Here is a 22,117-nt window from a genome sequence, read left to right on the forward strand (position 1 = left end):
AGCTGCTGTTTTTCTTTCTTTTTGCTTTGTTCAGCTCAGTTTGAAAGACTGTCTGCCCGTCTGCCTCATTTTCTCCATTCTCTTTTTTTTCTTTTTCTTTAGGATTCATCCCACCCCTTTCAACCATCCCACATCCGCCTTCTCCTCTGCATAGAGGGGGGGGGGGGGGGGAGAATAAAACGCAGACTCCACAGTAATTATCCAGCTGGAACTGCTCATGGTTATTTGAGCTGTATTGAATTCATTACCGACCAGAGGAACAGATTGTGAGTACTCCCTCAGCGCAGAATGTGTTTTTATACACAGTATGCGACACCTCGGTTGATGGCATCCTTGGAGCTGGAAGGGGATGCCCAGATACACTTCGGCACACTTAAATTCAGGCCCAATGGTGCCATTATTTCCCGCCTCTTTGGTGCCTCTTTGGTGCCTCTTTGGTGCCTTTTCGGATAGTTGGGAGGTAGAGGTTGAAAGCTTGTGACCGGGAGATATGAAAACGAAGAAATGTCTGCTGCGATAAAAGCTACGTTAGCCAAAATGCGTGCATGGCTAGTATACTGGGCTAAACTGGGAACGGCACAGTTAGCTACTGGACAAATTAGCATGAATGGAGTAGACAGACGGGGACACCGAATCTTATCCGACACATGAGTCCAGGCAGAAATCCCACGCAGACACTCTCCGGTAGAAGCTTGGAAGTCAACCTTTATTGATACCGTTTAAAAAAAAGAAACAAGAAGTAAAGAGAGAATGATATACGTCTTTCATATTTGCTTCAGTTCTGCTTTTATACGTGTAAAAAAACACAGATTAACATAATGTATCTCATCTTGATTTAGGAATGACATTGAGCTCTCATAGCCACTGAAGAGGTTCCCCACTTCAAACTCTGGAATTACCGTTCTCTTGTAAAAAAACCCCTAAATATCTCAAATAATTGTTTAAAACCTTTAGTTTTTCACAATTTTGTGAATGCCCAAGTAAGCCATCTATTATCTGTGTGTTCTGATCAGAGCAGAGATCACACGAGGAAATCCCCACAGCGGAGTCCAAAGTAATAAAACGTTGCATTTCTTTCCAAAGCATTTTAAATACATTATTTTTAACGGAAGCTATCATGGGAAATGTAGTCAAGTGGGATGCTAGAAATAGCTAGCAAAACCGGATTGCCTTGTCCATGTTATGTATTAATGCTTCCCAATTCATTTATTGACATTTGTTTGACATTCAAATGTGTTCCAGCTGAGCCGTATTGGTATTTATAACAATTGTGAAGCTACTTTTAGCTCAGCTTTAAAGGCACTGAGAGCGATTATGAACGCGTGCAGTAAAAGATGACACGCTATAACTGATAGACGTACTTCAAAATGAAACAAACAAGAAACACAATTCCAGGAGGAAGTGGATAGAGGAGGAAGACCAGCGTTTTATAAACCTCTTTTCTACATGTCAAAATGTCATCGTTACATTTACGGCGGCCATTTCCCCTCCACACAAACTAGCATACTGCTAACACGTAGACAGCGGCGCCTTTTGCTATTAAGGTGGCAATTTCATTTGTTTTTAACAAATGAACCGTGTCGGGGTCACATTCCGTTTTAAATGTTTCTCCGTGTAGCTGAGGGGTTTGTAGAAACGCTGGTACGCCTTTTGTGACTTTTAACTGGCTAGCTGTTGCATTTCTAAATTCTGCGCACAGTGTCCGTCTCGGTGGTTGGACACCTTGTCGATATTAAAGTACTCCTCTATTTCTCTCGGGGAGTATAATAAATTATATGCTCTTTAAAACTGCCCTGCAGTTGCAATGTGACCGGTTATGATTAAACTGAAGACATAAAACACACATATATTGTTATTAAAGTACAGTTGCAGGATTGTGTGGGGAAAAAGTGTGAGGAGAGACGTGAACCGGATTTCTGGTTGTTAGATTTCAAAGTCCAAATGCGAACCCAAAAAATAATACACACTGTAGTATATTTAGCTGTTTTCTAAATTCAATTAAACATGAAAAGTTAAGGACAAAGCCTCAAAATTATCAACCAACGCATTTCAAAAACATATCTCAATCACATATTGTAAAAACATACGTTCCATATAACATCTGTACACTTCCCTCTCACCAACGGTACAAAAAGTGCTTCACAAAATCATGTAACTGTATAATTTCTTATAATGAAAGGGTGGGAATTTGTCGTATAGAAAAAACATCGTAAAAAAAGTTGAAGAAAGAAAAAATCCCTTTGTCACCGAAAACAATACTTAAAGTTCAAATTTCTTGCAAATTTGATATTTGACTGTTTTAACAACACCATCAATTGAAACTTCCGTGAAATCTTAATTCTCAAAACATCTGATTCGTCGTCACGGCAACGGAGAAACAGTTCAATCCATTCGAGGTTTTACCGGATTTACTCAGATTTTCATGGACAGCCTACTTTTCTTCGGGCTAACAATGGCCGCGCTCAGTAGTTCATCCACTGCAGTTTTCTTCTGTGGACTTCCTGTGCCTACTTGCTTTGCTGTCCAGCAACAATCCACCCTGATCTCACAAACGGCAACACCAAGTAAAATGTATGTGCCCGAATCACCCCGTTCATCCTTTGAATGGGACACAATGCCAAGTCAAACAGTGTTTTCTCTCAATCTGGGAAGGGGATGAGGGGATCCACTCGTAAACAATGACCAGATTCCCTGGTATTCCTACATTTATTCCTCCCTAGTGTATGTATTTTAGTTTGAAAGGCTAAAGTGACAGTTTGACTTGACAGTCTCCCATACAAGAAGAGGAACAAAGCACGACTGGGACTGAAAATACTGCTCATAGCAGCGAGGACCACCACCTTTATCAGAGCGGTCGGTCTGCGACATCAAAGCGGGTGCAATTTTTTTGGGGGGTGGGGGCGGGAGATTTTCTTTTTTATTTGTCCGTTCGATTCAGGGTCGGAGGCCGGGCGGGGGGCGCGACGGCGGTGCACAGGGAAGCCCCGGGGGTAGGCGGGACGGAGGCGGTCCTGGGGGCGCCTGGCCCGAAGGGGGTGATCTGGCAGGGGGGCTGGGGGCGGTGGGAGGCGGGGAGGTGGTCACCGGACCGTAGTCCGGTGGCGGGGGCGAGGGGGTGTGGATCGGGGTGCGAGGTGCGACCCTGGCCGCCGCCGCCGACTCTTCTTTCACTCGCGTGAAGTTGATGCATCGACCCTGAAGGGAAGGAAGAATAAATGTAAGTTTCATCTTGGACAACCTTTAGGTCCAAACTATTATATGTTAGGTAAAAATATAGACCTTTAGATGAATTATTATTACTGCTTTTAATATCATTGTTATTAATATCAATGAGATCATTAATAATAATAAAATATAATACAAAAGTTCAATATTAATAGCAACTATATCAATATTCATATTATGTTTTGATTCGTGTATTGATTTATCTTTTACAAATGTAGCAATTTATTCATGCGTATCTTTGCTAAAAAAAAAGATACGTTTAAAATGTAAACCCACACTTTAATACTACTTTTGACCAATAGAAGTAAGAGTGAAGAAACAGCGTTGCACACTTCCAGAACAACCGACCTCATGAGGACTGCAGTCCTCTGTGTAAACTCTAGGGGCGCATTCATACATAGTCACACAGGGTTTTGTCTTGAAAATATCTTTCATGGGGAATTCTTAGAAAACTGCATGGGGCATGTCTAGACACTGTTTTGAAGCTCCTGGGAGGGGTCTGACATTGGGGGACCTCATTCCCGGTCCCCACGGAGGCCCATGGGTCAGATAAAAGTCCCCACCGGGATAGAAGTACAAGAACAAACACACACACACACGTCTTGTCTGATGTTAAACTCAGACAAAACCGAAGTAATTTTAATCGGCCCTGAGCACCTCAGAGATCAATTATCTGGTGATGTGGATTCTGTAGACGGCATTGCCCTAGCATCCAACACCACTGTAAAGAATCTTGGCGTTATCTTTGATCGGGACTTGTCCTTTAACTCCCACGTAAAGCAAATCTCAAGGACTGCATTCTTTCATCTACGTAATATTTCAAAAATCAGGCACATCTTGTCTCAAAAAGATGCAGAAAAATTGGCTCACGCGTTCGTTACTTCGAGACTGGATTACTGCAACTCCTTATTATCAGGCTGCTCTAATAAATCTCTTAGGTCCCTCCAGTTGATCCAGAATGCTGCAGCTCGTGTTCTCACTAAAACTAAGAAAAGAGATCACATCACTCCTGCACTAGCTGCTCTGCACTGGCTCCCAGTAAAATCAAGAATCACTTTTAAAATTCTTCTCTTAACCTACAAAGCCTTGATTGGTGATGCTCCATCATATCTTAAGGAGCTTGAGTACCATATTGCCCCACTAGAGAGCTACGCTCACTAAATGCGGGACTACTTGTAGTTCCTAGAGTCTTAAAAAGTAGAATGGGAGCCAGAGCCTTTAGTTATCAAGCTCCTCTTTTATGGAACCAGCTTCCAATTTCAGTCCGGGAGGCAGACACAGTCACCTCGTTTAAGAGTAGACTTAAGACCTTCCTCTTTGACAGAGCTTATAGTTAGGGCTGAATCAGGTTTGCCCTGGTCCAGCCCCTTGATATGCTGCTATAGGCTTATAGCTGCCGGGGGACGTTTAGGATGCACTGAGTACCTATCTCCTCTTTTTTCTCTCCTTAAGGATGAATTTTCATCTCTCAATCACACGTTACTAACTCTGCTTTCTCCCCGGAGTCCTTTTGACTTCACGTCTCATGGGGTCATCGGACCCTATGAGACGACATAGATCCTATCTGCTGATGGATCATCGAGGTCTGGGTCGTGGAATTCCTGCTCCTGACTACGCCACTGTCCTGTTGAGACTCCGCCCCCTGTTGAGACTCCGCCCACTCCTCCTCCCCACCGCCATCTGCCTGATGGATCGTGGAGGTCTCCATCGTGGAATATGCCTACTATGAACTATTCATACACTCTGTCATATTCATTGAATGTATTTCAACTCTAAGTCTGTCCTTCTGTACACATTACACCTATTGCACCTGTCCATCCTGGAGTAGGATCCTCCTCTGTTGCTCTCCTCCAGGTTTCTTCCCTTTTTTCCCCCCCTGAAGGGTTATTTGGGAGTTTTTCCTGGTCCGATGTGAGGTTTTGGGGCAGGGGTGTCTATGTGTACAGATTGTAAAGCACTCTGAGACAAATTTGTAATTTGTGAAATTGGGCTATACAAATAAACTGAATTGAATTGAATTGAAGCACATCTGGGCGAAAAAGGCATCGGTGGTATAGTCACTGTCACTGCTCGGTGTGTGTGCGTGTGAGGGGCAGGCGGTAAAAGGTTAGAAGTCGAGTTGTAAAAATGTTTACCGTGTAAGGTCGATTTATCAGACTGTAAAACAAATTAATTGTTTCCGGCAGAAATCACATGTGATGAGCTGCTCATACAATATCAAACGAACCGCGAGCGTCACCACGGTTCACCGAGGTCGCCGTTACCATCGTAACGGCACTCGCTCCGGAGCTGCGTGCGGTCGGCGGCCAGAGTGAAGTGAAGTAATATTAATCTGTTAATAACCAGTGACGAGAGCCTCAGGACCCGGGGGTTTATTCTGTGGGAACTGATGTCACTCACAAAGCTGTGTGGAATGAGTCAGCTTAAAACTAAAACAATTTAAAACTCTTGCACCTGTGTTTTTATTACAAGCTTTATGCGAATGGAAAGGTCCATGGAGAAGAAGCACGAAGGCTCCTGGCAGGATTTAGTGAAAAATTAATGGATAATCGGGTTTTTCCCTTCTCTTTTTCACCTGGTCTGGGTGACCAATGCTAAGCTAAGCTAAGCGGCGACCACACGTTGGAGCGTACTTTGATAACCGCCACCTTTTCAAAGTTAATTCGATTACGAAGAAAGGGGCCTTTTTAAATGTGTGTGAACCTCGTTGCAGGTGATACTGAGAGAAATCTTCCACTGTTGAATTTTAAACATTAAATAGTGTTTGATAGCCGTTAAAAACCCAGCTTAGCTTCTATGTAGCCGCGGTTTGAATCTAGGAAAATGTTCCTGGACACTCACTTGTTCTTTCTCACTGACCTCCTCCTGCAATTGTCTAGGTCTGGGCAAGACTTGCGGGTGTGTGTTGGTGTGTGTTGGTGTGTGTGTGTGTGTGTGTGTGAGACATGGTTGGTCGGTGGAGACAGCCCCTGGCAATCGCAGGTATTACCTCATGTCCTTTAGCCGGCTAAATGCTTCCAAGGGGAGGCTTGTGTTTGGTGAGAGAGAGGGAGAGAGAGAGAGAGAGAGAGAGAGAGAGAGAGAGAGAGAGAGAGAGACTAGCTTGTGGACTAGCTCCACCTCATACTGGACTCTCTGACGTCAGTGGAATGGATGTGGTTTTGTGACACACCCGCACACACGCACACGCACATAATGGCTAGCTGATGCCTCGAATGTCGATAACTTCATCCTTGTGATTTACAATATACACACACACTCACACATACACACACAGACAGACGCACACACACACATGCTAAACGCACAAAATACACGCCGTTTGGAGTGTGAGCCAAACCATGAGATTCCTTAAGCCTCACATACACACACACACACTGACAGACATACAGACACACACACATTCACATAGACAGACAGGCAGACACACACACACAGACAGGCAGACAGACGCACAGACACACACACACACACACATTCACACAGACAGACACACACACACACACACATTCACACAGACACACACACACACACAGCTCTATATCATGCTGTACAGAGCCTATACTGAGCAAACAAGAGGAGGGGTTGTTGAGTTCATTGCTGGAAGAAAGAAAACGTGTGTGTGTGTGTGTGTGAGAGTGTATTCATTACAGTGGATTGGACAGCAAGAACTAACTCCCTCACTGCAGGCCGCCGGCGTTCAGGGTGACGTTGAGCTGTTGAGTCCGAGCTGAACCCGGTGATCTCGGCCTCGTGTGAGGAGCGAGCGGCGTTCCCCTTTCGCCCCGACGCTCCGTCACGGGGTGCGACTGCGAGGCCGTTAACACCGACTCAAAGGTCGTCACGGTACCTGGAAACGAGTCGGCCCGCTGGCCCGGGAGACGGTTCTACCGCATCGTTAGCAACCGCCAACGACTCGAGGAGGTCGCCGTCGTTCTGAGTGGAAAGAGCGGCACGGCGTCCTCGGGGAAGCGAGCGTTGCGTCATGCAGACGTCGCTAAAAGGAGACGTTTATTTACTGAGTGAAGCCACGCACAAAGCTGTTGTATCTGACCTCCAGTTGGCTTTGGTGGAGATGTCATCGTTCAGTGTTTTCTACCTGATTTGTATCGGGGAAAGCCCGAAAGCCAACGACGCCCCCGGGCCAAGAAAAACAAACTCTTAAACGTGGAATTCCCATAATAATACAAAAATAAAAGTACAAGAGGAGTTCCGTTACGTGTGACTCAATTTGCATATGCAACACGTCGTTAGAAAGCCGTAAGTCTAGAGTAGACGAAGGGATTGACAGTCTAACCTAACTGTTACGAATAAAATGTAGTCAAACAAAAACAGAGCAAATCACCGTGTTCATGGCCTGGCAAAGACAGCGCGGTCTCCTGGCTTCAACACGTTACTGTCAGTGAAGACACAACGCACCAAAAAAAAAGTTTAAAAAAAAAACTTTTTACCATTTCTGATTCCGCTAGCTCGTTGCTAACTTCCGCTAGTACTTCCGCTAACACCTCCGCTAATACATCTACTTAGAAAGTGTATTCTGTACGTTTTCTCCGTCGAAATGTTGCAAGACCCGACTTGCTGCGTTTATCGCGACTTTAGACATGGTGTGTTTGGGCTCCTCTTGTGAAAAATGATTACGAAATAAAAGCACATTTATATTTTCTTTGCAAAGATGAGGATGTGTTGAATGCTGGGATACCAAACATGCCCATGTTTATTGACGTGGTCTGCGTGAGCAAGCCGTTTAAAGGGAAGGGGAGGGTCTTAAGGACGCCGGCGTCCTCAGTGGAGTGGAAGAGGTTAAGGGCCTCCGTTTTTATAAAAATCACGTTAAGAAAAAGATCGCGGCCACCTGCGACGAATCTGTTCCAACTCCGTCTTCCCGTAGCGACTCAGCTCGCTTGGAACTTCGACCGACGTGGTACCAAAACAGAACCGGGGACTAGCCGCAACTTTTGCCGATAGAAAACCCCCCAAAAGGCCGACAAAGTCGAGCCTTTAGTGGTAGTTTGCTAATTGAGGGCGTACGTTTTTTATAAAAGTCACGTGAAGAAAAAGATGGCGGCTCAGCTCAGCTCGCTTGGCACTTGGCCCGGCAAAGACAGCGTGGTACCAAAACCAAACCGGGGACTAGCCGCAACTTTTGGCGATAGAAAAAAAGAACGTCGCCAAGCGGGTCGAGTAATTTGTCTTTAGTGGTAATTTGATGAATAAACGCGCCACTAGCGCGTCTAGAATCCAAGTTTATATCTCTCGTTGTTCATGTTCCTCTGAATTACAAAGTTTCCATCAAAAACCAGTGAAGTTGGGATTATAAATAAATCTCCAGAGCACATTTAAACCTTTCCCGACTTTGCGCGTCAGAGTGATTTAAAACCTCCCCGGAGAACCGTCTGGACTCAGTGACCTCACATCCCTCCAAACTCTTACCTGGGGGCTTTTTAAATTTTTTTTAGACACAGAGGCTACAAGCATTACAACTAAACCATGTGGCTGATACGAAGAGAGGGGGGGGGGGGTTACCATCTCACACACACACACATCAGGAAACGCTGCCGTCGGGCTACGAGGACGCCTGGGTGCGAGCTGCGGTTCTGCTTTGTGTTCTGGTTTATGGGGTCTAATGTGAAGCAGGCGGGGTGGAGGTGGGCCAGCTAAGGTGTTACATCGGGGGGGGGGGGGGGGGGGAGACGGAGAGACAGATGGAGGACGAGATGATCAAAAGGGTTTTCAGACTTTTACAACTCAGCCAGTTCGAGACATGATGCAGTTTTAAGATAAAAAAAGATAAGCCCCTCCCCCCAAAGGATGGATGATTGGCTCCTCCAGTGATGACCTCACCCACCGTTATACTTTCAAGGCCAAGGAAGCTTTTCTTACCACATTACTATTTTGGGGGGTATCAGAAAATAAAAAAAACCTTCAAGATAGCACATCAGCTACGTAGCTTAACAGCATTATATTACATTGAAATATGAGTCTGGACATTTTTGTATTCAATTTACCCAGGAAAAAAATCCAAGTACAGGTCATCAGAGGTCAAAACACTGTGGGTGAAAAGTGGTGAAACGCAGCACTCACGTGGTCCCCGGGCTGGGGTCTCATCAGGGAGACCTGGTCGTAGCCGCGGCGGAACAGAGCCCAGATGGCGTCCAGTTTACCCTGAGCAGGGCAGAAGGGGGAGCGGTTCAACATCCCATAAATACGGGTTTCTACTGTTTTTTAGTCCCAAACAAAACGCCACAGCAGCTGATTCTACTGATGAGTTCCTTCCTGTCCGGTGTAAACGCTGCTGATTAGTCACCGTGCATCTCTGGTTCATGTCTGCTTCATTATAGACGTGAACTTTAGTTCCCTCGGATTCATTTCCTCTGCTGCTGTAAAAAAAACTTCAAGGTGAATCTTTTGGTTGGACCAAAACAAGGCCGACCCCCGAGCCTTGAGAAGAAGTCTCTGAACTACCGAAATATAACGACATCTTGTGCTCCTTTTTTTCCTTTTGTCAAGACACAAAAACAGGAACTTGAGACATAGTTCCTGAAACACGACCTCACACAGCCTGGAGACTCTCTCTGTGGACGATGTATGATAAACATCGTCTGTACATCGTCCGTACATCGTCTGCTTTACGCTGAAAATCTAAAACACACCTTTTGGTTTTACTTCTAAAACACACTTTTTAAAACATAAAACACACTTTTTAACTTCTAAAACACACTTTTTAACTTCTAAAACACACTTTTTATTTCTAAAACACACTTTTTAACAACAAAAACACACTTTTTAACTTCTAAAACACACTTTTTAACTTCCAAAACAAACTTTATTTTGTGTTTCACTGTTTTATGTTGTATGGAAACTTTGTTTAATGTGCTCCTGCTTAAATGAATACAAAATTAATAAAATTACTGCAATCAAAATGCAAATTCTTGCGTTCTGAAAAAGCGGCCATTTTGTTTTACGGTGCAGCAATTGCTAAATGAATAAGTGTGTGTGTGTGTGTGTGTGTGTTTTGAATTCTGTGTTTACCCGGATGGGCGTGTACCACTTCCGGTCCTGAGGCGCCTTCTTGCTGTGATGTTTCCGCGGTTTGGGCTCGAAGGGCTCGTACTCCTGCTCCGGCATTTTCACCACGGCGTTCTTCGGCTTCTCCAGCTTGGCGCCCTCCTCGGTCGAGCCCTTCCCCCCCCAACGCACCTTCATGTACGCAGAGCACATGCGGGGGCGTGAACAAAGATAATAATGGAGGCAGGAAGTGAGACTCCCCTCAATTGTGATCGTTAGCGTCGGGCGTAGTCGTCACCTCCATCCTCTTGATTCCTCCGATTCCTCTTCCTCCGTAATAAGAGGCGTCCACGGTCGGCCATTTCTTCTTGGGCATGCCGTCCTCGTCATCTGAACTCTCCTAAACACACGAATAAATGATCAACTCCAAATAGGAGAGATGAACATGAAGGATTGCTTCGATCCATAGTCGCTAAAAGAACCATTTTCACCCAGAAATTGACTACTAATGTTTGCGACCGTCTTAGCTAACGGGGGTTTGTAATCCTAAATAAGTCCGTTAGCGGTGTAAAATGTAAAACGTCCCATATTAGCAAAATAAATTATGAAAGACTTCTTGCAAATGTGACCCAGATCGGCTTTTCATCCATCCGCACGACGACGTTCACAAGGTTTAAGTGGGGGAGGCAAACTCACTTCCTGGTTTCAAAGTGGGCGTGGCTAAGCCGTGATGGCCACGCCCACTATGAAACCAGGAAGTGAATTCACGAGTGTTACACGATACTTTTTAAAATGTGTTAATTTCATTGTCGCTTTTTAAAAACTGTACTCCACGCATCAGACACATAAATAAATATAATAAAAAAATATATTTATACATAAATACATTTATATATATATATTTATATATAAATATATATAAACATCAAAATAGTCTCCTGTTCCGCCTTAACAAATATATGTGTATATATATATATAAATATATATATATATAAATATATATATATTTATACATATATATTTATATGTATAAATATGTATAAAGATCAAAATAACCTCCTGTTCCCCCTTAATCAATATATATATTTATATATAAATATATATATTTATACACATATATTTATATGTATTTATATGTATAAATATATATAAAGATCAAATTAACCTCCTGTTCCCCCTTAATAAATATATCTATTTATATATGTGTTTATTTTATATATTTATACATATTTATTTATTTATATGTATTTAGATGGATTATTAAAAATATATATGTGTGTGTGTGTGTGTGTGTCTTTCTACTCACAGGCTCAGGAGGAGGTGGAGGAGGTGGTTCTTTGATCACCTGTGGAAACAAAAAGAGTTATGACAGTTATTCACACACACACACTCACACACTCACACACACACACACACACACGTTTTTCCCATCACCTAAAGGTCCGTTTGTTGTTTTTTTAAGGACCCCTAAGTTGCCTAATGCCTCCTTTCTGAAGCTCTGGATCACTATGATTTAAGTGCGGCCCACTTCCTGAATGTCGCTGCTCACCAGAGTGCAGCAGAGCGGCCAGAACCACCACATGAAGAGCAGCGCCAGCAGCAGGAACAGCACCAGCAGCGTGATCAGGAGGATGGTGCCGTCGAACTGGGGAGCGGGAAACACACAGCGGGACGTTACAAAGAGAGCCTCAGTCCTCCATACTCACCCTGCGGAGCAGCAGGGGACCTGAGGAGTGGAAAGGGGAGGGGCCACAACACGGTAGAATCACTGCATGCGCAGTGACAATCATTTTGGGAAAAAAGGAGCAGCAGGAGTAGCAGTGGGACGACGTAATACCCCAGAGAGAGAGGGAAACCGCTTCAAAGAGCATGGTTCTGTTTGTTTCCATGAGTTCCAACATATGTGATGATTTTTTTTTTTTTTTTGGGGTGTGATTTTAATTACTTTAAAATTGCTTTTAAATGGCATCTTGTTTTCATGAGGGATGATAAGTTACGTTCATCCAGAGAGTCTCAGAGTCTCGTCATCGAGGGGAAGAGGCTTTGCACAAGGGCACACTGGTGGGATTGAACCGGCAGCCTCGCTCCCCTCAACCACCTCGTCTCCTCAGAGGGTTCTGAGGATGTTTTTTGGGGGGGGGTGGATCGCTATACTATAAAACGAGGAAAAAATAACTACGAATTGAGAAAAAGAAGATGAAAGAGGGGGTAAGGAAACTCACGGCAGAGAAGAAAACAACGAGAGAAGAGAATAGAAGAAGAAATGGAAATACGACAAAATCTAAATCTACGATTATAGTTTTTAGATGGAGGTCACACACGGCTCCATGTTTATTACCTTCGCATTGAAAATGTTTTGATCGCTGTGTATTTATTTATTTATTTATTTGTATGCGTGTTATTCGCATAACTCAAAAAGTATTAAACCGAATCGCATGAAATTTGGTGGGATGATTGGTTATTATCCGGGGACCATTTGATTAGATTTTGGGATCGGTCGGGTCAAAGGTCAAGGTCAAGGTCATGAACAGGTCAAAATCTTCTTTTTTCCAATTGGCATGCAACTAATGCCAAAATGTTCATCATTCAATGCCTAATCTTGTGATATGCGACGGTATGCGCTCTACTGAGTGCCCGTTCTAGTTTAATAATGTCTCTGTTAGATGAGTTTAGACTTCCCATGCATGCGATCCGGCTGACTTACACACTCCGTGGTGGTGATGTGCACGTTGCTGCTGATGAAGGACAGGCCGTCGTTCATGCTCACCTGCAGGTAAATCACCCTGGAACACAGCAACACAACACACTCATCGTGTTTGACCGGGATGACGTCATGTGACCTCCCCTCCCCCCCGCCCCCAACGACCTGCCGGGCCAACTGTGAGGTTGTGTGTTTAGAAGTGAGAAAGCGAGACAGGAAACAACCAAAGTAAGAGAGGCGGGTTCTAATCAGAGTTCCCTGGACTCGGATCGGTTCTGCACGTCGTGGGTCCAACACAACTTTCTGTTTTTTTTAGAGCTCGTGTCATTTGTCATCAAGCGAGCCGAGACCCAAATGAACCGAAGCGTCTTCCAAACGGGTCTTCGATGGTCTGAAGAGCCCCTTCCTCCTCCTCCTCCTCCTCCTCCTCCTCCTCCTCCTCCTCCTCCTCGTGGGGAACTCATGTGAACTGCGGCGGCCTCTTTGGAGCCTGTCGTCTTCCAGCTCTTCAAAAACGTGTTGATCAAAAGGCGAGCATGTCCCCCTCTCTCTCTCTCTCACACACACACACACCCCTACACACACCTCACCACACCCACCCCCCCACGTCTTCTCCAGTGGATGGCAATGAGGCCTGGCAGATGGAAATCTTTACTCTGATTCAGTGAGATGTCTGTCTGGTTTGGAAAAGAAAGGAGGACGAGAGAGAGAGAGAGAGAGAGAGAGAGAGATACACCAGGCATCTCCTTTGTGTTGTATAAATGCCGTTTAGACAATTTCGAAAGTATGTTGAAAGTATGTTTCTAAATGTCGCGAGAATTAACAGCTAGAAAATAGCAGCTAAACTATGCTAACAATGCTAGCTCTCGGTGTCATGCTAGAGAGAGAGAGAGAGAGAGACCTTCCTGGTGACGCATCGTCATCTCGTTACGTTTTGATGGAGGAACACAAACGTGACGTAGATTTTAAGATGAAACAAAAAGAGGAACCTACTTCCCGACTTCCTCGATGACGGGAGCCGGACACAAGAGGAACGTGTTCTCCACGTCGGCCGGCTTTTCATCTGGGGAGCAGAGGCGACACTTTAGAAGCTGACACTGGAAACGGAGGACCTGAAGCTCGATGCAGGAAAACACGGGCGTCAAACTCATTTTCACCGTGGGCCACATCGGCATCATGGCCGCCCTCTTAAAGGGCCGGTGTCACTGAAACATAGGAACTATAAAATACTCCCAAACATATTGTTGAAAACTCTCGTGGCATTTGATTATTGAGTGTTGTGTTTATTTGAGTGTATAAATATTGTCCATAAAGAATATTTCTCTCATATTATAACATAAATCTATTTAATTTGAAACCTTCAAAATAAAAGCACACGATATTTGAGTATAAACTACTCCCGAACACACTGTTAAATAACTATTTGCATTTAATTGTTTACTTGAGTGTAGAAATGTTGTACATAAGAAGATTTCTCTAATATTATGAGATAAGTCCATTTAATTTGAAACCTTCAAAATAAAAGCACAGGATATTTGAGTATAAACTACTCCCGAACATATTGTTAAATAACTCTTTGGATTTAATTGTTTGCTTGAGTGTAGAAATATTGTACATAAGAACATTTCTCTAATACTATAACATAAATTCATTTAATTTGAAACCTTCAAAATAAAAGCACAGGATATTTGAGAATAAACTACTCCCGAACATATTGTTAAATAACTCTTTGCATTTGAATGTTTACTTGAGTGTAGACATGTTGTACATAAGAAAATTTCTCTAATATTATGACATAAGTCAATTTAATTTGAAACCTTCAAAATAAAAGCACAGGATATTGTTCCTTAAATATCTTGAAGAAAAGGGGATCGTATGTCTTTCAAACCGTCAGGGGCCACATGCAGTGACGTGGCGGGCCCGGTGTTTGACGCCTGTGTTTGAAACGGGCTCAAAGTGGGCGTGTACTCACTGACGGTGACGGTGTCGTTGATCTTGAAGCTGCAGAGCACCTGGTTGATGTCCCTGGCGTTCAGAAAGCCGTTTCCTCTCACCACCACCTGGAAAGACTCTGGTTGAACACACACACACACACACATGTTGTTGTTGTTTGACATTCCATACTGCATGATGTTCAAGGCTAGTATTCGCTTTAGTCTGTGTGTGTGTGTGTGTGTGTGTGTGTGTGTGTGTGTGTGTGTGTGTGTGTGTTTTCAGCTCCCCACCTCCTGCACACACGCTGGAGGGCTCAGCTGCCAAGATCTCAATGCAGGACTTCTCGATGATCTGGAGAGTGAACCGGGAGAAAGTCTTTGATTTTGTTCTCCTCTCACAGATGCAACAGGCAGGTGTGTGTGTGTGTGTGTCGAGATTTACAGCGATGAGATATTCACTCAGTAATCACTCCGTATCACTTTTTGAAAACGTTCCACTTCCAGAAAGTGATACTTTAAAACACATCAGTCGACTCGAGCGGTAAATCCGTCACACTCGTGGAAGATCGCATGACAGGGGAAAAAAAAAACTAAGACTCAAGGAACCCGATGAACATACGAGCTACACACTCACGAGCCACCTACACACGAGCTACACACTCACGAGCTACACACTCACCAGCTACACACTCACCAGCTACACACCCAGCCTGTACTGTACTCTTTAAATACCTCCACGAGCCCTCTGCGCACAAAGACTCACAGTCCTGCCTCACGCCCACCAGAACAACTCTGTTGGAGTTGAACCTTCAAAATAAAACGTGTCAGCGTTCCTTCTGCGACCCGATGTCTGATGAGCAACGAGGTTTTCTGTGCATTCATGTTTGAGTGAGTGTCATACCCTCCCCCCCCCCCCCCCCCCAATGCAGGACAGACTCGAGATAAACTCGTGAACGTCGTGAGCTTCAGGGGAGTTCATTTACCGAGTCGATGACCCCCCGGAGGGCGTGGAAGCCGCCCAACACAGGAAACACGTGCTCGATGGTGTCTGCAATGGTGGCCAGCTAAAGGAGGGGAGAGGGGGGGGGAGGAGAGAGAGAGAGAGGGAGAGATAAGTAGCTAAACTGAATGATGTTGGATAAGTTCATCGTGGAGAATAATGTACGATTAGAGAGACGTCTAAAACATTTAGATGACAATGATACGTCATAACGGGCCCCGATTGGCTCCACGTGTACTGGTGTGATGGACGACATGGACGACATGGTCTTTATTTCAAACCCGGGGGTAAAGCAGGTAAACACACACAGGTGTGTGACGTGGGCTCTACCTGCGTCTCATTGAAGTCTTTGACGCCGACGCAGTACACGATGGCTCCGAGAGACCGGGCTCGCTCCGCCTGGTGGACGACACAAGCCATTACAACCCGAGTACCATTCAAGCAGAGGAAGTGTGTTCAGGGTTCGTACGCTCATGGACAACCTGAACAGTCTTGGAATTTTAAAATGGATATTTCCAGGCCTGGAAAAGTCCTGGAAAAAAAATATCCAGAAAAGTTTGGGAAAAGTCCTGAAAATGTGTTATATGTTCATTTACGCTGAGTTTTAAATAATTAATATGCTTTCTAAAAGATACTTTGCTTTTTAAGAGTACTTTTCATACTCGCAGCACAGATTTTTCTCGCTGCAAGTGAACGCACCTGAACTGAAAAGACATAAATGTTTTATTCTTCTTATCAAACTGTTGTCTCTCATCCATTTGTGTCATTCAAGGTTCAGACTGTATGCTTTGGAATTCTCATTGTTAGTTTAAATACGACATTTTCTCACTTTTTCATGTATAAACCCATTTCACAAAATGTTTGGTCATGGAAATTTGGTTGAAAGTCCTGGAAACCCATCAACATGTGTATGAGTCCTGTGTATGAGTCCTGTGTGTGAGGCGTGTGTGAGGCGTGTGTGAGGCGTGTGTGAGGCGTGTGTTAGGCGTGTGAGCTACTACCTCCTGCTGCGCGGTGACGAGCTGATGTTCCTGCAGCTCTCCGTCCGTCAGCGCGATGATCACGCTGGCCGGGCCTGGAACGAAGCACGCAGACACGCTTTAACCTCGAGGTCATGAAGGAAGTGTATCCACAAGGAGAACGATTAAAAAAAAAAAATTTGAATGCGTACCGAAGTTCTCCTGGTGGATCTGCTCGTTCGCCTTGAAATGAGAAAGACATTCTCGTGGTGAGAAAAGACAGGAAACCAACGCTTCACATTTAAAAAAAAATTTTATTTAAAAGTTTGGGGTCACTTCGAAAATGTTCTTGCTGTTTAATGAAGTCTCTACAGAGGTGTGTAGAGGCCCATCTCCAGTGTTCTAATGGTACATTGTGTTATCGCCTTAGAAGACTAACGGAGGGGTAGAAAACCCCTTTTTATGTGAGCGCAGCTGAAAACAGTTATGCTGCTGGGAGAAGCTATAAAACCGGCCTTCCTTTGAGCCACAAGAAAAACAACATTAATATGTACACTAAAAATCATTATTTCTAACCTCATCAATGTCTTGACTAGATTTTATATTCATTTTGCAATTAATTTGAGAAATAAAAGTGTGAGTTTTCATTGACAACACCAAATTGTCTATGTGACCCCAAACTTTTGAACGGCAGTGTTATTTCTGGACTTCTCACCAGGTGCAGGCCGAGGTGCATGAACGTGTCTCCACCGGGGATCTCGTTCTTCAGAGCGTTCAGCCCCTTTCTGATCTTCTCTCTGCAGAGAAGAAAGGAAACGTTTTAAAACTGCATTTCTCTCTCCTCCGTTGTAGAAACTAATCCATATGACTGCAATTTATTGTGTTTTGCCTCTTTTGTTTGTTTCCTATTCCCTTCCCTATGTGCACAATGTGTGTCCTGTGCTCTGTTTTAGTCAGTGGAGACCCAGTTCCTGTGATCCAGGGTCAGCATTCAGCTCCATGTCAGCTCAGAGAGCATCTGCTTCCACTCTGTGCAGCAGTTGGAGTTTTCCTTTCTTTACGGAGGATCAATTCTTCTTGTGTGAGAAGAATATAACAACATGTATTCATAACAAGGAGAATCAGACTCGGACCGGTCGGTCGGAGTCGAGTCATCGCGTCAGTCGACACCGACGGCCTCGGCCAGGACTTTGTTTACCTGTTTTCCGTCAGCTTCATGATGGTGGACGCTCTGGAGGAGAACGTGATGAAGGACATCCTCAGCATGGGGCTGGAAGAGGACAAATTAAAACATCACACATTCACCAATTATTGATGATATGTGCCGAAAAATTAGTTTGATTGCATTTGGCTTCACGTTTTAGTTTATTCCACTTTGCACAAAAATAATAATAAAAATGTTTCGACCATCAGAAACAATTTTGTTTCCAAAGCATCTTATTGTTTTCCTCAGAAACATGAAACAACCGCCCGTAATGCATCATGTGCTTTACGACGCCAGACAAACACAGTGCGAATCATTACGAGGAAAACAACAACTGCGTGGCTCTCTCTCTCTTTTTTGGGGGGGGGGGGCCCTCTAACAGAGTCCGTATGAAATGCCTCGTCGCACCACGACATCCACGGAGTCGCCGGGATTCGAACCTTCTGCGTTGCGTGACAACGACTCAAAATAAGCGTGTACTCGAGCTGCATCGCCGAAGCCCTCAGATGTGGAGCGGCGCTTGTTATTTGTGTGTTTGTCGGGTGACATTTAAGGATTTACACGCCCGTAAACACGCACGCACAGCCCGTCCGAGGTGAAACACAAAGAACGTGTCGTTTTATTTGTGAGAGAACGTAAGTGGATGCAGATTCGCCGTTTTGTGAGACGCATCTCGTGTTTGTGAACAACAGAGGCTCCGGGGCGGCTTGGCTCTGACCGCACAGCTCCAGGTGTTGTTGTGGCCTTCCAGCGGGAAAAACAAAGCCACCCACAAGCTGAAGGCCAGCTGCTGAATTTTTGGCATTTTATACTCTATTGAAATATAAACACTTCATATTTTAGCCGTGCGAAGGTGCGGTCGTCTCTACAGCATCTTCTGAAGACAGTGAAACATCAGCTCCCATGCCGAGTGACTAAGCATATGGCCAGCTGCCGCTGTGGGGACAGATGTATTCATTTTACTGCGTAAAGTGTGTATTTCTCGATGCTCCAGGAAGTCCAGAGGCAGTGAAGTGGTTTGAGACTTAAAGTCCGGCTGTGAAACCTTTCCAAGCCTTTCAAATGTTTCACTATACAGTCACACACACCCCGACACACACTGCTGTGCTCTTCTTGACGGCTCCATCGTGTCGACGGGCGTGTTTGCCGATGCGTGACTTCTCTTACCTTTTGAATTTCTCAGCTAAATTCTCCACAAAGTAGTAGATTTCGTCCCAGTGATTCTTCACACTGCCAGACCTGAGAGACACAAAATCAAACAGCAATCAACTTCATTGACTTAGAATCCCAAAGGAAAACAACAGATTGATTGCTCATCAGGTGGCGAGCTGCTAATTAGGAAAGGAAGACTCTTGCAGAACGAGCAGAGCGTCGCACCTCCGCCAAAGGTAAGCGCTCCAGGTTCCCATGCGGGTAATATCTAGACCCTTATCCTCCGAATACAATAAAAGCATCCAAAATAACATACTTGTAAAACATCCTGAGTTGTGTTCAAATGAACACGGGTAGGCAAGAAAAATAATGTTTCCTAAATGGTTCTTTAAAAGGCTTTGTGGTTCTACGAAGAACCATCACCTACTGAAGAACCATTTTTTCATTTGAGACACCTGTATAGGTTCTTTGAAGAACTCTTTAAGGGAATGGTTCTTTAAAGAACCCTGGTTTGAAAGGTTCTTTGTGGAACCAGAAATGGTGCCTTAAAGAACCATTTTTTAGGGTTCTTTGAGACTAGGTTCCTTGAAGAACTCTTCAAGGAAATGGTTCTTTAAAGAACCCTGGTTTGAAAGGTTCTCTGTGGAACCAGAAATAACCAGTGTGAAGGTTCTTTGAGACACTTTTATAGGTTCTCTGAAGAACTCTTTCAGGAAATGGCTCTTTAAAGAACCCTGGTTTGAAAGGTTCTTTGTGGAACCAGAAATGGTGCCTTAAAGAGCCATTTTGTTAAGGTTCTTTGAGACACCTTTATGGGTTCTTTGAAGAACTATTCAAGCAAATGGTTCTTTAAAGAACCCTGGTTTGAAAGGTTCTTTGTGGAACCAAACATTGTTCTTCTATGGCATCACTCTGAAGAACCATTTTCGGTTCCAGATGGCACCTCCGTGTTTCTGTGTAGGCAAGAAAAGTAGCTCAAACCTAATCAAAATACAGCTAGCATAAAGGCTAATTCACCCTGAAGATAAGCGATAGCTGCAAAATATGATTTCTGTGTGATTAACACATAAAAGACACATACCACATCACAGTTGTTCAGCTCAAACAGTCAGAATACTGAAGCGTTAAGTGATCAGACACTAGCGTTGATAGTTTAGTCATACTAGATAAACACTGCTCTGCTAGCCAAAAAACTAAACAAGGGGCAGAATCATGAGCTCCAAAACAAGAACCGGCTGTTTGTATTCTGGACCAAACACAACTCTTTAACTTTCTGGCGACATTATTTGTCACGTTCAGTGAATAGAAGGAATATTATTGATACTACACCGTTTCTATCTATGGCTAGAATGCTATGTTAGCCGTCTAGCTAGCAACAGATGATAGTCAGCAGATCCTTTATTAACGTTTACGTATCCTAAACACCACTGGGACTTCAAACAATGAGCCCGTTCTCTACATTGGGGGCCTGTTGAGATAAAAGAGGCCGGTGGTGTCGGGTCGGGGGGGGATTTAGCACCTGAATGAGGCCCTGAAGGCTGAGGGAATAGGTCCCGATCTCCCCAGGGGAAACTCCATAAAACTGTTGTGAAAAACTCCTGAAGGAGCTACCTTCATTCCCTCTGGACAGACTGTGTTTGTGTGTGTGTGTGTCTTAGTGGTAATTTGTATTAAGTGTGAGGAATAACAGGGAGGTCTTCCGGTCGCCTATGAGCTGGAGAGATGAGACATGGGAAATGAGCTGTTTGACCGCGGTCACACTCGAGGCCTCTTGAGAGGCTTTCTTAGAATAAAGAGTAGGCTGACTCAAAGCTATTCTAGGTGCTGACTAACCTGGCCAGCATTGATGCGTTGAAGGTCAACCATTTTTTTTTTTTTACATTGCCATGGAAAAGCCAAATGTCTTTTTTCTTTCTTTTCATTGTTAAAATGGTCATGTTGAAACAGTTGCTTGTGTTGAAGGTCACATAAACCAGACTAAACATGGAGTCTGTTATCCTAGCTTACCTTCACAGGCTGTTCATGCCTTGTCCAGTAAATATCAGTATTAACAACGCTTTTGTTTTTTTGATTATTTGGATATTTGAAGATACACGAAACCTTGAGCCTTTTGAAAACAGCACCTGCTCCAGATGACTTGTGATTCATGTTATTGGCCTTGCCATTGAGTGTCTCAGAGGTTACACCCTAAGGTGTTTTTGAGTTATTGCTTGGCAGAGGAGGGGGTAATTATTTGGGTCAGGCCTCGGGAGGGTAGACACAGCCAAGGGATTTTTCCCATCATGCCTCAGTCATTCAAGGCTCTTTATCCTCTTTATACTCTAAATACTCGGATTGGTATAGACTGAAGAATACTGTGTGTTTGTAATCTTACTGTCTCCATTTTTTCCACATTTAAAGAGGCAAAAAAAAAATAAGTGTACTGTCGCACAGATCAGAGGTCGATCGGGTTGTTGATCAGCAATTACTGTTGCAGATGCTGAACTCTTAACACCTACCGGCATTTCAAGGAGAATCAACACAAGCAACAGGAGCTGAAAAGAGCGCCAGCTCATATTCAAACTTCATTGACTTAAAATCCCAAAAGAAACGACAGATTGATTTCTCATTAAGCGGCGAGCTAAGGAAAGAAAGACTCTTGCAGAACGAGTAGAGCGCTGCACCTCCGCCAAAGGTAAGCGGGCCAGGTTCCCTTGGGCCACCCATGCTGGTAATACCTAGACCCGAATCCTCCAAATACAATAAAAGCATCCAAAATAACATAAACTTGTAATGTAGTATTCTGTGTTTGGGTGGACTGAACACCTTGGCTCAGCCTCGGGCTGATTGTTGATCCGCTGATACGACTCCTTCTCCCACATCAAGGCTGACCGAGCAAGAAAGAAGACAAGCTCAACAAAAACCCTCCCGACAAAATAAAAAGCATGAGGTGAAGAA

At 44.2% G+C, this 22,117-nt stretch overlaps 1 protein-coding gene across 1 annotated transcript in view; it reads right to left on the reverse strand.

The window, feature by feature from the left end:
• Positions 1-687: 687 nt before the first annotated feature.
• Positions 688-22,117, reverse strand: part of antxr1c (ANTXR cell adhesion molecule 1c) — a 29,891-nt gene continuing 8,461 nt past the window's right edge. Inside the window, exons 2-18 of the mRNA XM_056429463.1 lie at positions 19,196-19,267; positions 18,023-18,094; positions 17,540-17,621; positions 17,037-17,067; positions 16,867-16,940; positions 16,196-16,264; positions 15,849-15,929; positions 15,157-15,217; positions 14,904-15,002; positions 13,925-13,994; positions 12,935-13,013; positions 11,780-11,875; positions 11,537-11,575; positions 10,529-10,630; positions 10,255-10,422; positions 9,307-9,387; positions 688-3,195 (exon numbers count right to left, since the gene is read on the reverse strand). Of these exons, the coding sequence (XP_056285438.1) occupies positions 2,935-3,195; positions 9,307-9,387; positions 10,255-10,422; positions 10,529-10,630; positions 11,537-11,575; positions 11,780-11,875; positions 12,935-13,013; positions 13,925-13,994; positions 14,904-15,002; positions 15,157-15,217; positions 15,849-15,929; positions 16,196-16,264; positions 16,867-16,940; positions 17,037-17,067; positions 17,540-17,621; positions 18,023-18,094; positions 19,196-19,267 (1,537 nt within the window). The 3' untranslated portion in view covers positions 688-2,934. The remainder of the gene's footprint in view (positions 3,196-9,306; positions 9,388-10,254; positions 10,423-10,528; positions 10,631-11,536; positions 11,576-11,779; positions 11,876-12,934; positions 13,014-13,924; positions 13,995-14,903; positions 15,003-15,156; positions 15,218-15,848; positions 15,930-16,195; positions 16,265-16,866; positions 16,941-17,036; positions 17,068-17,539; positions 17,622-18,022; positions 18,095-19,195; positions 19,268-22,117) is intronic.

This window comes from Pseudoliparis swirei, chromosome 13 (genome assembly GCF_029220125.1).
Source record: "Pseudoliparis swirei isolate HS2019 ecotype Mariana Trench chromosome 13, NWPU_hadal_v1, whole genome shotgun sequence".
Lineage (NCBI taxonomy): Eukaryota > Metazoa > Chordata > Actinopteri > Perciformes > Liparidae > Pseudoliparis > Pseudoliparis swirei.